Source organism: Lepus europaeus, chromosome 5 (genome assembly GCF_033115175.1).
Source record: "Lepus europaeus isolate LE1 chromosome 5, mLepTim1.pri, whole genome shotgun sequence".
Lineage (NCBI taxonomy): Eukaryota > Metazoa > Chordata > Mammalia > Lagomorpha > Leporidae > Lepus > Lepus europaeus.
The window spans coordinates 158,391,922-158,405,875 of record NC_084831.1 but is presented as its reverse complement, the minus strand read 5'-3'; the positions used below and the strand labels follow the sequence as shown (position 1 = coordinate 158,405,875).

Here is a 13,954-nt window from a genome sequence, read left to right as displayed (position 1 = left end):
CATCTTCTACTGCCTTCCCAGGCCACAGCAGAGAGCTGGATTGGAAGAGGAGCAGCCAGGACTAGAACCGGCACCCATATGGGATGCCAGCGCTGCAGGCAGAGGATTAACCTACTGTGTCACAGCACCGGCCTCCTGAATAATGATTTTCATCTCCCTCTGCCTTTCTATTTAGCTCTTATTTTATCGATTATATGATGATACTTGGAGAATTTTTGTATTTCTACGTTTCCTAATTCCTCTTTATCCTGTTTAGACACGTGGCAGGAACACTAGATATTAAAGTGGGATTCTTCCTGACTCAGCTTCAACTGACACGATATGTTTGGGACCTGGATTCCAAAACAGGGGTGACAGCTTCTCCCCTGCAGTATGCAGAATTCACAAGCAGAATGGAAAACCACCTTCTCTCCCTGTCCGCTTTGAGGTGTTATAGTCAGATGAAGAATATAAAATGAAGCCAGGGACAGGCATTTGGTACAGAGATTAAGACACTGATGGGAGGTGGGGAGGGGGCTGGCATTTTGGCACAGCAGGTTAAGCCACCACCTGCAGTACCAGCATCCCATATGAGCACTGGTTCTAGTTCCAGCTGCTCCACTTCTAGTCTGCTCCATGATAATGCACCTGGGAAAGCAGTAGAAAATAACCCAAGTACTTAGGACCCTGACACCCATGTGAGAGATCTGGATGAAGCTCCTGCATCCTGTCTTCAGCCATTAGGACTATTTGGGAACTGAACTAGCAGATAGAAGCTCACTCTCTGTCTTTGCCTCTCTCCCTGTAACTCTGCCTTTCAAATAAACGAATAAATATTAAAAAAAAAAAAAAAAAGACTCTGCTTGGGATGTCTGCATCCCATATCAGAATGCCTGAGTTTGAGTCCCAGCTCCACTCCTGATTCCAAGTTTCTGATAATGCCTGTCCTCAGAGACAACAGGTGATGCCTTAAGTACTGGGGCCTCTGCCACCTACATGGGAAACCTGGATTGAGTTCCAGGCTCCTGGCTAAGACCTGACCCAAGCCTGTATGTTATGGGCTATTGTGGCGTGAACTAGCAGGTGAAAGATTCTGTCTGTTTATATCTCTCTGAATTTCAAAAATAAGTGTAGAGTATGAGGAGAAGGGGAAACTGATGGCAACATTCACAGAGAGCTATGGCCATGCTGTGTTGCCTGGCTCACTCCCTTTCAGATGGATGGGAGACAAGGAAGTTTTCTAACCTCCACTGTGGTAAGGAGACACCAAGGGGTCCTCTAAGAGAGCTGAATATTATTTCTTACAGTTAGAATACAAGAAGAATTGGAGTTTAACTTCCACCTGAGACATCCAGGTCTGGCAGTGGGCCAGAGTCTGATCCCACCCAGGATCTCGATTCAGAAAAGAAAAGCCAGCTACTTGCTAGAGGAGACAGCAGAATCTTACTGCAAAAGATGTGCTCATGCTCTCCTAAATTGTAGGGGCAAAGCCTGAATACAAGTTTCCTATGTATGGATGTGGGACTCATAGGAAAGTCATGTTCAGCGGAGTGACTCTCCCAGAATCACAGGTGACATACAGAGTAGACATGCAAGCTTTCAGGTGGTGTGTGTGCCAAGCATGGTTTATACCTTCTTCTTCAAGGGAATCCTCAAACTGTTGACCAATCAATCAGATTTTTTTGCTCTTCCTTATCTCTGATAAAAAATGCCCCCCCTTCCAAATGAAATGGCCTTATAATGATAAAGTCAGGAATTTCATCTCCAAAATGTGTTTCATCATTGCACAGGACTGTATCACTTGTCAATTAACTTCCACTTTCGGAAGCAGAGACTTAAAATCCACAGTAATAAACAAACTCTTGGTCAGCTTTAACGGGAGGAAAGGGGAGGCAAAAAACAATCAGTGTGAGAGGGGTGGTGACAGCTTTGTGGTACACATGAGTGGGGTCCAGACAGTGGGTGAAAGAAAGTGGAAATTTCTGACTGTTTCATCAGAAATGCAGACACATATGACCGAAAGCTAACTGCACCCAGCTCTCTGTTTGCCTAACACTTGCCAAGCAGTGTCTCATACGAGCAAGGATTTCCCTCATATGCCTTCATGTTCTCAAGACAACCGACTAAAATCTGATAACCCACAGATAAATCAGCTACAGTCCAGTTGCTAGTCTACGTTTTATTATAGTTTAAAAAACTAATATATGAAGAAATAAGGAAACAGAGTACATACTTAAAACAGGTTGAAATGATAACACCAGGAAAATTCGAAGACAGTCTGTTGGTAGCCATCCTGCTGGTTACAGCTGCAGAAGTCTCCATTTTCCCTGAGGAATGACTATGTTCAGCTTTTTCCAATCATAGTGGATATTGATTGTCCCAAGAATGAGGCAGGGGCACAGAGGAGTCGTTAAAGAGAAGCTTTTTGTTTTTGTTTTTTATGAACAGTGATGTACTGATAAATGAGCTGTCCCAAAACAAAACCCCTCATGTTTAGTGTTTATCGGTTCTCTTGGTATAAATAGTCTCACCACAGCCAAGTTCAATGACAGTTGTATTAATAAACAGAACGCAAAATTCCTGCAAGTTTAACAAGCAACTCTTAGGAGCTAGTGCTAGCCCACCCCAGCACACTACTTCTTACAATACAACAAAAATGCATAAAAGTTTCTATAAATATATATTAACACAACCTTAATTTCCTAACAAGATATGTAAATATGAAGGACTTTCAAAAAGTTATTGGAAAATAAAGATTATGAAAAAAAGTAATACACTGCAAAACTTTTTTGAACCAAATAAATTTATCTTTTAATTCCACTTTCCACAAACTTTCTGATGTACTTTGATGCAAGAGGAATAAGATATCAAAGTCTTTGGCCCTATGGCTATTCAGCAGACATTTTTTAAGAAGATTTACTAAGAAACAACTTGGAATCAGATATAATCTATTCCAATAAATTTTTGTAGCATGTACATAATAAAATATTTTTTAATTAACTTTATCTATGATAATATTAACAATATAGTTTTCACAAATATCCATAAATATTTTATATTGATCTAAAATGTAGTATAACATGCCTTTCAACAAGCACTTACAAGTAGCAAATTTAATAGAGTTCAAAACTTTTAGATTGAATGCTATTTGTTATTTTTAGAAGTTAGCACACTGGCTTAGATGGGTTTTGCAAGGTAAGGGAGGGGATTTGATTGGAGAAAGCACCTTGGAACTCCCTGCTCCAGGCAGAGAAAAGATAAGAAGTGAGCTGGTAAAGGTAGGATCTGTTGGACATTCACTCTTCCCATCTCTATCTAAAGAAGAATACATCTCTAAAAATTGAATTTGCTAACGCTGATTAAGATATGATGTAGTAGCAGAAATACAACTTCTAAAGCAGGAACTGATGCAGTAGATTCCCACAGGGTCTGTTAACCATAGTTCTAGGAGTTAAGGCAAAATTACCAATGTTCCAATGGCTTCCATATTTTCACTATTAAAATTTTGTCAAAAACATCTTCCTCATTTAACTTCCTACAGTTGTCATATGACACACGAAGACACTTTGTAAACTATGAAAAGCCAACTAAAAGTGTGAAACCATATGTTACCCAATATAGTAATTGGTAGCAATTTCTGAGGTTACATCCAATTATTACTAGTGGTTGCACCCTTTTTACTACTGGCAGTGTTTAGACACATACAGTGAGTTCTCATGAAGCCTTAGATGAAGGTTCAGAATGACCCTTTTGACCAATTTGGCTTATAAAGCACCTGCAGCTTGAGTATGATGAAACTAGGGAATTCCCAGTAAGGTACAGTCCTCGTCATGCCTCCTGGGCCTTTGTCCCAGTGGCTGTCAGAGAATTCTCTCTCCTCTAATATGACTGCATCTAAAGTAGGGTATCATTGACATATCTGACCACCCTGCTAATCTGACTACTTCTTATTGGTGGTGTCTCTGAGGATGGAAATATGGGAAAGATGAAGCAAAGCAGTATAATGGTATGAGAGCAAGACCAGGCTGCCTTTCTTGATCCATTCTGCACACCAGACTAGGCTCCCATGGGAAGAAGACATCATTTTTCCACTCATAGATTTAAGAAGAATACATCAACTCTAAGATCTTTTGTCTTCTGCCATCCATATTCACTTCGTCATGGATTAGTGAAGTCTCTTTGTAGACCCAACAGCAGGCATAACTGAAACTCGTGTGACCTTTTCTCTGTATCTTTTTCATGTAAGCATGAGAGAGTGAAATTCACACGCAGAGGAGTTCTCTTTGTGATTTCTATACCCAAACTGTAGACATTGAAAACGTTCCCCTCTAACCCACCTCTTGGCATCTATGTGTTGAAAGGAGTGAGAAGATAAAACCAAATCTCTAGGAGCTAAATTGGGGAGTTACTAGTAAAACAATCCCCCAGTATGTATTGTTTTTTAGTACCTGATCATCAGAGTTGAATCTCAACTCTATTATATCTCCAGCATCAAATTCATAAATACCTCCTAAATTTTGGATTTTAGAGTTGTTTGTTAGAGTTTGCATGGCTTCTTTGTTTTTACATAGCTGCACCTCAAAAGGAGCAAATCCCTTGTAGGTTGGATCAGGAGTCACTTGACCATAAATTATATATAAGCCATTCTGAAGTATCTTCAGCTTCCAGTCCGAGATCTTGTTCACACAAGAAGGTTTAGGAGATTCCATTTGCCATCTTGAAGGTAATGGTCCTATAAGAATTTTATAAGACATACAAAATGGAACGCATAGTTATTTCATTATTTAATCCACTCCCTGATTATAGCTAATTCTTTATCATCTACAGGTTATATCTTTACTTGATCTATAAGAGTTCTCTGTACCCATAATTTTAATATTTTAAGTGTCATTCTACTCCTTGCTTTAGAGAAGTTACAAATCCTAAGTGTATCTCTTGCCTGGATAACTCTAAGGAAATGAATTTGGAATATAACAATGAATTAAATAGCACTACATCTCTTTTCAATTAATATTTGTGAAAGGAAGGAAGACAAAAAAGAAGGAAGGAGAAAAAAGGAGGAATTACATCTCACGATTGTGTTGACTAGGGTTGACAGTCCATACCTTTCCATGGTTTTCTGTGTAAACACTGTCTATTGTGTATCACTTTATCAAGAACATCTTCCTAATCAATTTGTATAGAATAGTATTCTGCTGTGCCCTCTCTACCTGTACCCTGCTTTGGTTTTCTTCTTTGAATGTGCCAGCAGCTACCCTACTACAAGTTAAGTTGTTCCTTTTTTATTGTCTGTCTTATATCCACTTGAATATAAGTAGCCATTCCCCTAATCTCAATACTTCTTCACCTTTAAACAGAACGTGATTATATTTCAATACATAACTTCTGTATAAACAAAAAGGAAAACACCACAGAAAGATAAAAAAAAAGAAACCACGGTATTTCATTTGCAATGCATAATAATATTAGCATATTTAATCATCAATGAGATCTTGCAAATCATAAACAAGTAGAATAATATTACAAGGGAAGTGAATAAGGGAATGAAGGAAAGAAAATGAAATAGCACAGACTACAAATACAGCTGTATGAAGATAAAAGCACTTCACATTTACAGAAACATAACTTTCATTCCATGTCTATACATTTGGAAACATCAATAAAACCTTTCCACATAATATATTGGACCTTAGCATTGTGTGAAAAGCAAGAAGCACTTTGAAGTAATGTTGTAGAAATTTGAAACTTGTTCTTATTTTAAAATAGAATTGAAAGTTCATTCTTCAGTTTCAGATTCACAAGGCAATAAGAGTGTCATATATTCCTTTCCAGAGATGTGACCTCAAGTGAAATATTCACTAGGGCATGAACTTGTCTACCCAGTTCACATCTGGAAGCTTTAGCTCCTGTCCTCTGGGGACTGATTACACGATAAATAATCATCAATAAATAGTATCTGAAAATGAATGGCAGAGAATATAGACTTTCTTGAGAGCATCAAAAACTAAGGAAAGTAAAAGGGAGGCTATGTAAGGTAGGTTACTCACCAAACTTAGCAACACAGGGCTCCTTAGCTGTTTGCTGGGGAAGAAAAGGAGGAATTTGTCAGGATGACAGTGTCACTACTTTCTCAATTGACTTACCTAAGTTTCAGATTTCTGAAAATAATCTTTCCACAGCCAGTAAAATTATCCCTTGTGCCAACATGTGTCAACTCTCTTGGCTTTCCTTTACGAATGCCTCTCATTATCTATCTCCAGTTTAGAGTCTTCTGCACAAAACTGAAAGTCCCTTTGCCTTCAGCTGACATTTACCCATAGGACAACTGTTTGACTTTGAACCTTCCCCATCCTGGGCTCTAAAAAAGCAATCTCTACACTCTAGTGACCACACAAAATGATCTCTTGGCATGCGGGAAGAAAATAATGGAACTTCTACTTATGTGTACTTTTATTTAAAATAATAAGAATTTAAGCCCTTGAAATATCTCCGAATCAAGTTGATAAAGCCATTGTTGTTTAATATGCAGAGAATCACATGGCATACACAATAATCAGGACATCCCAAGATGTTCACTTTCACACTGTCCCAACCTACTGTAGTTTACATTCTGCAAGATGTCGTCTATTGTGGTTAATTTTACAAATACAAATATGAAAATGCTAAATGTTTTAAAATGTCTTGTAATCAGATAAAACATAACCACAAAAAATTGTACTACCCAAAATTCATTGGTTTCTTTGTGGGAAAGTATTTAAGACTTTTTGGACTTAAAGGATGGGAAATAAACTTTTTATTGCATTTCTCTTGAACAAATTAAAGGGAAGCAAGGACAAAAGCAATGAGATGAGCGAAGACGTCATTGCACTCGTTTAGGAGAGAATGATGCCTCTGACCAAGGTGCTAGCAGTAGAGACAGCGACAGCTGACTGGAAAGTGGAGCCAACGGGAGTCCCTGGTAAGGATATAGGTCGAGAGAATGACAAGAAGAGACAAAGATGACCACACAAATTTGGACCTGAGTAACTGGAAAAATAAAGTTATGATTCACTGAAATACACAAGATTTAAGAGGAATACACTGATTCAGAAAACCATGAGTTTGGTTTTAGGCATCTTTAGTTTGATACTAGATAAACAGGTAAGGATGTCTAGTATGGATATATGAGGTTAATATAAGGAGGGCTGATGGTGTAAATTTAGGTGTCTTAAGCTTTTTGCTTTGAAACCTGAAGTTAAATGATATCTTCAAGTTTAGGAGTTTAGGTGGAGAGGAATACTGGGACACTGCAGTGTTTTAGAATTCAGACAAATAAGGAGGTGCTAACAAGAGAGACTAAGAGGGAAAGTCCAGTGAATCCCATAAGAAACTAGCCAAGTGTGATGTTTGGAAACCAAGAGAAATATTTTAAGGAACTGAGTAATCAGCTAGTTTCAGATACTACCAATGGGTCAAGTAAGAAGGGGTCAAACAATTGACTTGTAGATTTAGCAACATGATAGACATTGGAGTTCTTAGAAAAATAGTTTCTGTGATATAATGAGAGCTGACACTTAGTTAAATGGTTTAAGGTTAAATGGGAAAAGAGAAATTGGAGAAGTTATCCTGTAATGGAGAAAAATTGAATGGTGCTTGAATGAGAAGCCAAAGGTTTTTGTTTTTTGGGGAAGAGGGGTTGCTTGTTGTTTTGGTTTTCTTCATATTTTAATATGAGAGAAATTCCAATGTGTTTGTCTATTGCCATGTAATGGAAATGTTAAAATAAACAACAGGTGAAAGTGGGAGTAATATGTAGTCCCTTGTCTTTGAATAGGTAAGAAGGGATAGGATCTAGTTCATAGGTGACCTTGGAAAGATGCATTGACAATTCACCTTTGGTGACAAAAGGGAAACCCAATATATATGGACATAAATGCAGGTGAATAATAGAAATGTGGACTTGGGAAATCTTTTCCTCCTGCTTCTATTTTCCCTTGGGACATAGAAGCAGAGTTATCAGATGAGAGTGAGAATGAGAATGAGAAAGTTAATGAATACTTGAAAATAATTCAAAGATATAAAATAGTCCAGTAAAGGAGAGTCAATAGAAATGGTGAGATGTAATCTGTTTCCAGAGATGTAATCTGTTTCTCCTCTCTCTCCCTCTGTCTCTCCTCTCTCTCTCTCCCTCCTCTCTCTCCCTCTCTCTCCCTCTCTCCCTCTCTCTCTCCCTCTCTTTTTCTCCCCGCCTTTCTTAATTTACCTTGAGGAAATTAACTTAGAATATAAATTTCAAATTGCAATATCACAAAGTGTTAAAATAAGATTAAGAAAATAAAATAAATGCATTTATCAAATTACTCAACTAAAACATTTCAAACATTTTAGTACAACTTATATTATGTATTAGCTCATTAGAACACATGATATTTTGGTAAAATCAAAATGGCTTTGCTACATTAAACATGCTATTTAGTCCATCCTTATATATGTCTAGTTTGTGTATCTTTTTAATATACATATTATTACTATTTGTATACTATATAAGAATTAGCATATATATATATATATATAGAGAGAGAGAGAGAGAGAGAACTAAATTGAAAACATTTTATTCATGAGAAGGTTCAATCCAAGAGTCTGGAAGCTACTATCCTAGAAAATAAATGACTTAATACCCTGCAATTGTTTTTGCTCTTACAATTTTTCATTCTCATTTCAGTTTCTTAAAAGAGATTTTGAAATTCAATTTAGTTTAATCCATAATAGACGTGTGGCAGGGAGTCCCTTAGTTCCAATTTCCTCATCTATGGAATGGGTCATCTCATTCATCTAAGTTGTTGTTGGGTTTAAATGAAGAAATTCTCATCAAGAGGTTTGTATACTGTCTGAACTGCTAAAAAATATTAGATATTTTGGTGATGATGCTAATTATAATGAATTAAAAATTTAAGCATATGTATTCACAACATTATACTAGCATTGTAAGAGTACAAGACAATGTAATTTGGTTCTTGCCTCTCAAGACATTCGTAATCTTTCTAGAAAGACATGATGACATACAGGAAATGATTAGGTAACAATCTAAATATAAATGAGTGCCAAAATATATACCACAGATTGTATCTGTGTCAGCTACTATCATGTAAAAGGAATATTTAGAGAAATGTAAGGCCATAGACAAATTGATTGCCAGAGTCAGGAATTCTGAATGCTGTTATATGGACTGCTTGAATGCCTATGAAGAACTACAGAAACCACCACTGTGATAATCTCTAATTATTGTAACAAACGAAAATCTCATTACAAAATCATCTATTTGACTGTGATTTATGGTCTTTGATAGAGAAAGTGATAAGCCAAGGATATCCATGTTGTTGTAATATCTTACTAAGTTTATGTGCATCGTAGTCTCAATATGTAAATAGTAATCGCTACCATCTATTGAGCGCCTACTGCACAGCAATTACTGTCCAGTCTCATTAATCCTTATGAATACTCTTTAAGAATTAGCATGTTGACTTAGCAGATGAGGCAATGAGGATGAGAAGGATTAAGTAACCAGCCCAAGGTCATGCAGCTAATAAGAGGCATTGTTGAGATCCAAACCTAATCTGTCTGACTCAAAATCCTCACCGCTACCAATCTGTGGGACAGTTTCTGTTTACAATCCTGGTGATGTTTGGAAGGAGTAAATACCTACGTATAGGGAAGCATATGGGACTTTCAGTTCAGTTTCTTTTTACTTAGATTGGTTGCTTTTGTAACCTCATTTTGGTTTAAACCTAGATTTTTATAGTTGGGCCCAAAATGGGCAAAACTTCATAATAATTCATTCTCTAATACAACTCAAATCAGATAATCATTTGGAAATAAAATCTACTCTACTTTTTTTATTAAAGATTTATTTATTTATTTATTTATTTATTTGAAAGAGTTACACAGAGAGAGAAGGAGAGGCAGAGAGAGAGAGATAGAGGCCTTCCAACCTTTGTTTCACTCCCCAGTTGGCCACAACTGCTGGAGCTGCACTGATCTGAAACCAGGAGCCAGGAGCTTCTTCTGGGTCTCCCACATGGGTGCAGGGGCCCAAGGACTTGGGTCATATTCAACTGCTTTCGCAGGCCATAGCAGACAGCTGGATCAGAAGTGGAGCAGCCGGGACTCAAGCCAGTGCCCATATGGGATGAGGCACAGCAGATGGTGACTTTACCTGCGACACCACAGCACTGCCCCTCTACTCTACTTTTAAGCACAGATACAATGTCCCCCATTTGGAAGTATCTTTCATTTCCTTGAATCAGGGTACTCTCTTGAACATTTGCTTTCTTAGAGACAGCTTCTATGAGGTTATTCTCACTGAGGGATTGATCAAGCTTCTGGAACTCCTAGCCTATACTTTTAGTTAAATGTCTTTTGAAAGATGGGGGTTGGGGTAGAGAGGAGAGGATTCTCCCAAGGAAAATTCTGTTGATCTTAAGAGAGCCAAGATTCCCATCTAACACCTTTTAAATTAGTGTCCAAAGAATTAGAAAGTGAGACTTTGTGAAAACGAAAGTGAAAACGAAATTTTTTAAAATATCCAAGGGCCACCATTGTGGCACAGTGAGTTAAGCCGCCACTTGCAATGCCAGCTTCCCACATAGGCACCAGTTTTCTTTCCTGACGGTTCCACTTCCTATCCAGCTAATGGAATGGGAAAGGGGAAGATGGCTCCTGGAACCCACAGATGAAGCTCCTGGCTCTTGACTTTCGCCTGACCCAGTCCTGACCATGGCAGCCATATAGAGTGAACCAGTAGATGGAAAATTCTCTCTCTCTCTCTCTCTCTCTCCCTCCCTCCCTCTCTCTGTCGTGTGTGTGTGTGTTTGTGTGTCTTTCCATTTCTCTCTGTAACTCTGACTTTTAAATAAAAAGTAAATCTTAAAAAAAAAAAAAACTCCAAGGTTCATGGATATTGTGAGAAGGTGGAAGTAGCTACCTCATAATGACTCACTATCCCTCAGCCACTCAGGTCTTTTTCCTAACTATATTTATTTGTAGCCAACAGGAAAAGGGAAGTACAGGCAAGTGGAAGTGGAATATATGAGCTAGTATCATTGCATTGCTGACCAGGCCACTGACTTTTCCCATGAAACTAATTCTCCTAAAAACCTTTATAGTTCTCTAACAAACTCTGTACTATCTTCAGAGGCAGGACCTTCTATTGGGAGAATCCAGAATGAAAAATATGGAATTAATCAAGCTAGAGACTGGCAAGAGGAGTGACTCTGGCTGTCTTAGGCTTCCTCTTTCTCTTTGCAAGAACCACAGTGTGTCTTGAGAAGAGGCATCTGCTTCCTCTTCTATGCACTCATTCCCCAATCATATGCAGGAACTGATGACACCTGTATTCCATGAGCTCCAGATGCATCTGATTAATAACAACTTGAGATGGTTTTTCCAAGGCAAAAACACTTCCAACTTTAACTGATTGCTGTTCCCATCCTTTCTCTTCTTCAGAAATCTCATCACTCAGAATCTCTGAAATTTCCTTCTGCTCAAACTTAACTGCCCCAGAGGATTCATGCTTTTGCTTGGTTCACTCCTTTTGAGTGAAGAACTAGGATTAGAAATATTTCTGTTGGGGCCCGCGCTGTGGTGCAGCAGGTTAACACCCTGGCCTGAGGTGCCGGCATCCCATATGGGCGCCAGTTCTAGTCCCAGCTGCTCCTCTTCCTATCCAGCTCTCTGCTATATCCTGGGAAAGCAGTAGAAGATGGCCCAAGTCCTTGGGCCCCTGCACCTATGTGGGAGACCTGGAAGAGGCTCCTGGCTCCTGGCTTCAGATCCGCGCAGCCATCTGGGGAGTGAACCAGCGGATGGAAGACCTCTCTCCTTCTCTCTATCTCTCTCTGTAACTCTGTCTTTCAAATAAATAAAATAAATCTTACAAAAAAAAAATTCTGTTGTGCATCCTTATATGCAGTTATGACATACCAGCTAATGGGCCACTGGGTAAAGTTTGGCCAAATACATGCTTACCCTAACTAAATAAATGTCCATGGTGTACTTATTCCTCCTGCCCTTTTCTGATTTGCTTTCAAATGCCTCAAGTGGCCTGCACCGCTGCTCAGTAGGCTAATCCTCCGCCTTGTGGCGCCAGCACCCCGGGTTCTAGTCCCGGTTGGGGCACCGGATTCTGTCCCGGTTTCTCCTCTGCCAGACCAGCTCTCTGCTGTGGCCCAGGAGTGCAGTGGAGGATGGCCCAAGTGCTTGGGCCCTGTACCCGCATGGGAGACCAGGAGAAGCACCTGGCTCCTGGCTTCGGATCAGCATGGTGTGCCGGCTGCAGCGCGCCAGCCGTGGCGGCCATTGGAGGGTGAACCAACGGCAAAGGAAGACCTTTCTCTGTGTGTCTCTCTCTCACTGTCCACTCTGCCTGTCAAAAAATTTTTAAAAAATTAAATTAAATTAAAAAATTTAAAAAACAAATGCCTGAAGTGAGAGAACCCTATCTTTGAAAACATTGCTGGTCAGCCCCCTTAGAAAAGCACTTCAGTGGTCACATCCCAATCCTTCCACAGTCGGCCATGCACCGTATGATTCTCCCCAAGTCTCAGAATGTTCACATGGACATCTGAAACGGGCTAGATCTTTCATTAAATAAAGAATTTCTTATTTTCTTTTTGATTAGTGCTATGTAGTCAACAGTGAGAAAAGCTTCTGGTAAAGAACCTAATTGTCTTCATTCCCAGTGTACAGTCCCATTCTCTAGGCTCCCAACTTGGACTGGAGCTCAATGGGAAATTCCTGATAAGCATCAGGGGCTTCCCAAGTTGACATGTGCTTTCTCCTTCCTCCATGAAGCCTTCCCTGATTACCCCAGCCTCAAGTCATTGTCCACAGTGTATGAATCCTAAGTCATTTATGTTCCATACTACCCTTAGATTAATTACTGATCATTGTATCTTACAACTAGAAAATCATCATAATGAGCAACTCTAATCCCCTATTACCATTTACAGATGAAGAAACAAAAACAGAGATTAAATCACCTCAAATTCATACAATTGGTAATGGAGGGACCTAGAGCAAGAATCCAGAGTTATATAGTTTGTGACCTTTCCCTCCTCCACAATACCCTAACCACCTGTCTTTTACCTTATTCAGCTTCCATTATGTTTTGGTGTTTTTTCTTTCAGTAAGACTGAAGCTCATAACGCGTCCTTAAGGATAAGCATCACATTGTACACATTTTTTATTCCATCAAGAGGGTATAGCAGAGTTCCAGGAAGGGAGAAGTATTTCATGAGCATCTGTCAGTTGAATGATTCAATCAAGTCTTTCCATCTAACTCAGTTCTGCAGCTAACATTTAACATTTTATGATATTTTCATCTCAAAACACTCAAAAGCCATGGCATGACAAAATGGAATTACATTTACATTACTTATATGCTTGTTCTTTTCAACTATATCCAACAATATAGTGTGACAATGATAAGTAGTCTACCAAATGAACACAGGGATATAATAAACAGCAACCCCAGGTACTGTTACCTGCTTACCTTGAGTGGCAGGAAAGTAAGGATTAATGTACTGAGAGAGCAAAGCAATAGCAACAGAACTGTAGAGCAGAGGAGCCACGGCTTCCAGGACGACCTCTGTGCTCCCTGATGACTTGGGTGGCTTACAGGCAGGCTCTCCATGTGGCTCAGATGCATCCTCAGGAGAAATGAGAACTGTGGAAGCAGACATGTACAAGTGATGGGTGAAGGATGCAAGGTCATGTTTTGTAATGTTATGGTAATTAGTAGTGGGTGTGGGAGGTGGAGTCTTCATTCTGACACGGAGTTGGAAAATGATACTTCTAGGCTAAGTGCTGACTGTCATCAGGCACCTCACCAAAATGAACAGACAGGAACAGAAGGCCAAATGCCAACACAAACACAGGGGAAAAAACCAACACAAGGGAAGTTCAGAGGGAAAAATATTCTTCCCTTAAGCAAGAGGAA

The 13,954-nt window shown here is 39.1% G+C and overlaps 1 protein-coding gene across 1 annotated transcript; it reads right to left on the bottom strand.

Moving 5' to 3' along the window:
* Window positions 1-2,119: 2,119 nt before the first annotated feature.
* Window positions 2,120-13,715, bottom strand: TNFSF18 (TNF superfamily member 18). Its single transcript, XM_062193020.1, has 3 exons — window positions 13,508-13,715; window positions 6,027-6,060; window positions 2,120-4,711 (listed from the first exon to the last, which is right to left on the bottom strand). The coding sequence occupies exons 1-3, from the start codon at window positions 13,661-13,663 to the stop codon at window positions 4,365-4,367; spliced, it is 537 nt and encodes a 178-aa protein (XP_062049004.1). The 5' UTR covers window positions 13,664-13,715; the 3' UTR covers window positions 2,120-4,364.
* Between the last annotated feature and the right edge of the window lie 239 nt (window positions 13,716-13,954).

Coding starts and splice junctions, on each gene's coding strand:
- TNFSF18 (XM_062193020.1), bottom strand. CDS start 13,663: ATGCATCTGAGCCACATGGAGAGCCTGCCTGTAAGCCACCCAAGTCAT. Junction 6,061..13,507: donor TTACTTTCCTGCCACTCAAG/GTAAGCAGGTAA, acceptor TTTCTTCCCCAG/CAAACAGCTAAGGAGCCCTG. Junction 4,712..6,026: donor GCCCTGTGTTGCTAAGTTTG/GTGAGTAACCTA, acceptor AAATTCTTATAG/GACCATTACCTTCAAGATGG.